General features: G+C 38.1%; 1 protein-coding gene across 4 annotated transcripts in view; it reads right to left on the bottom strand.

Annotated features, from left to right (window-relative positions):
* Positions 1-2,486, bottom strand: part of ZC2HC1A (zinc finger C2HC-type containing 1A) — a 38,038-nt gene that overhangs the window by 3,893 nt on the left and 31,659 nt on the right. For all 4 annotated transcript variants that reach the window (XM_023521073.1, XM_011376252.2, XM_023521072.1 and 1 more), the window contains one exon: positions 585-692. In XM_023521073.1, the coding sequence (XP_023376841.1) occupies positions 585-692 (108 nt within the window). The remainder of the gene's footprint in view (positions 1-584; positions 693-2,486) is intronic.

Here is a 2,486-nt window from a genome sequence, read left to right as displayed (position 1 = left end):
AAAAAAAAAATACTGTATCTCACTGCACATCATGAATTTACATACCTTGCCTTAAAACTTCCCAGAATAAGTCGGGATAGATATAAAAAATAAATATCTGTAACTGGGACAATTTCATTATATGCTTAAAAACAGAGTGAATGTCAAAGTTAGACAAATATTGTGACAGATTAGACAGGGAAGCACATGGATAATCACAACCTCAGCGGAGGAATTTAAAGGAGTTTAAACGTATTAAAATGCTGCTGAAAATTATAAGAACAGTGGATTAGGGTTGACAGTTCAACTTGTCGAGGTAAAAATAACCATGTTGCAGTTAAAAGCGAAGACACAAAAGACACAAATGCTAGAACTAAACAAACTATCCTGCAGAATTTATAACAATAACTACAACTACAAGGTATAGAAAAAATATTATTCATGTACCAACTATTTCTTTAGCATACAACTTAAAACCAGATTAAATCAGATGGCAAAAGAAAAATCAGATTTTGTATAGAAGCCTGGTATATAGTCATGTATAGAGTTCTTGGAAAACTACATACATTCGTTATTGCTTATTAAAATATCAGAACGAAACGTACTTGGCCATGTAGCTCTCAGCGTGTGTTTTTCTCTTGCTTGTAAGAACAGCTGAGACGGGATTTCGTGCCAAACTAGGTGGTGTGGAGTTTCGAGGTCTGATGTTAGCTCTAGAAGAGAGAAGGGGTGATAATGAAAAAGTACTGAATATTAATCATTTATTTCCCAACTGCTTATTTGCATGATTAGAAAGAGAATTAGAAGCTGTAGATAGGTAAAGTCAAAAGATTAAAATCCAAATAATTATTTTGAATCTGAAAACAACAGCAGTTAATACTAAAGTAAACCAAAGCATTTGCATTTACTAACATTATCCCGATGGTATAAAAAAATCAACTAAAATAAGTATGTATGCTTTACACGAAATCTGTAGGTTAATCATTCCGAAAACCTTCAAGTTTTTTAGTTTATTAAACCTCTATGACTTAAATAATCTGTTATAAACATATGAGATGTAGTAAAAAAAAATTAGCTAGCCCCTTTAGAGGATAATATTCAATTTATGAGAGTATGTTCTAAGAAACAGCAACTAGAATAAAGATTTAATTTCCCCAACTACACAGCTGGGGCTCTCTGCTGTCAGTAGTGGAAGGGTATGGCTAGCTCATCAGTAAATTCTCTTTTGGAAACTTCTGGAATCAAAGACAACTTAGAAGGGTGTGTGAAGGCATAACGGTGAAAGCGGAGGCTTTGGGATTCTCATGAATCTGTATTAAATCCCAACTGCTACGGATCGACTTTGTGATGGCGGTCGACCTCTCCGAGCCCAGGTTCTCTCATGTATGAAATGTCATTTATCTTACCGGAAGTTACGAGATATGAACCGCAATTTCTCTGAGCATTGAGCAGAGCTGCTGACGATAATGCTATCACTACTACACAGGGCTACTGATAACACTGTACTGCCGCCTGTTAACGTTCCGTCATGGCGCTCTCTGCATTTGGTACGGCCCTGCCTCTAACTGCCTCCGCATAGACTCCTTTAACCCTCCTATTAGCCCCGTGCAGTAGGCAGAACGACTACACCGTACGAATGAGGCAAGTGAGGCAAAGAGCGGTTATGATATCGGAGGTGACACGGCCAGCACGCTGCTGGACCAGGGGTCGGATGCTCAGTGAAGTGGTGGTTCCCTCCTTTACAGATTTACTCAGTTCTTCTCATTTCGGAGATAAGCAACGTTGTGTCACATGAATGAGCAGAATGCTTCGGAAAATTCCTTTAGATCGAAGTTCTTAAACTTTGGTTGAGATTCTTTCTTCTCTACTTGTACAGAAAAGTTTGGAGTTTTTCAATATTTTAAACAGCTACCCTGAAAGTACGTGTAGGTAATATAACACCTACTATTTTTAAATGCCCACTACCTGCCAAAAACGGTGTCTAATGCTATGTATACTGCACTTTGTTTAATCTTCACAAAAATCTCAGAAGATATTCCCATTTTAAAGTTGAAGAAATGCATATTCAGAGAGGTTAAGTAATTTGCAAAGCTATTACATGGCCAGAGCACTTCAACTTGAATTTAGAAAACCTGTACTACGAATCTTATATTTAGTATGCAATGCTGTCACTCAAAGAGAGACTGCATCAAATAATTCCTTTCAATTATTTCTAAACTTCGACAAAGAGCACCTCGGTGCAGGCAGGAATGGGTGACTCCGGCCTCAAACGGTCACTGCGAGTCCACCCGTGAGGGACACTTCACTCTGCTTTTATGGAGCCCCCTTCAGGGACAGCGCAGAACTGCTATGGTGCCTTCCTAGAGATTCGAGCTCTAAAAAAAAAAATCATTGCCAAAGAATGGCAGCTCCTCCAGTGACATTCCTAAAAAGACTAGGAAGGATGCATTTTTTCATTTTTTGGCTCTAGAACAGAATCTTGTTAGAAATCCTATCGCTTTCATATA

This window comes from Pteropus vampyrus, unplaced genomic scaffold, assembly GCF_000151845.1.
Source record: "Pteropus vampyrus isolate Shadow unplaced genomic scaffold, Pvam_2.0 Scaffold290, whole genome shotgun sequence".
NCBI lineage: Eukaryota > Metazoa > Chordata > Mammalia > Chiroptera > Pteropodidae > Pteropus > Pteropus vampyrus.
This window is presented reverse-complemented; position numbering and strand designations above follow the sequence as displayed.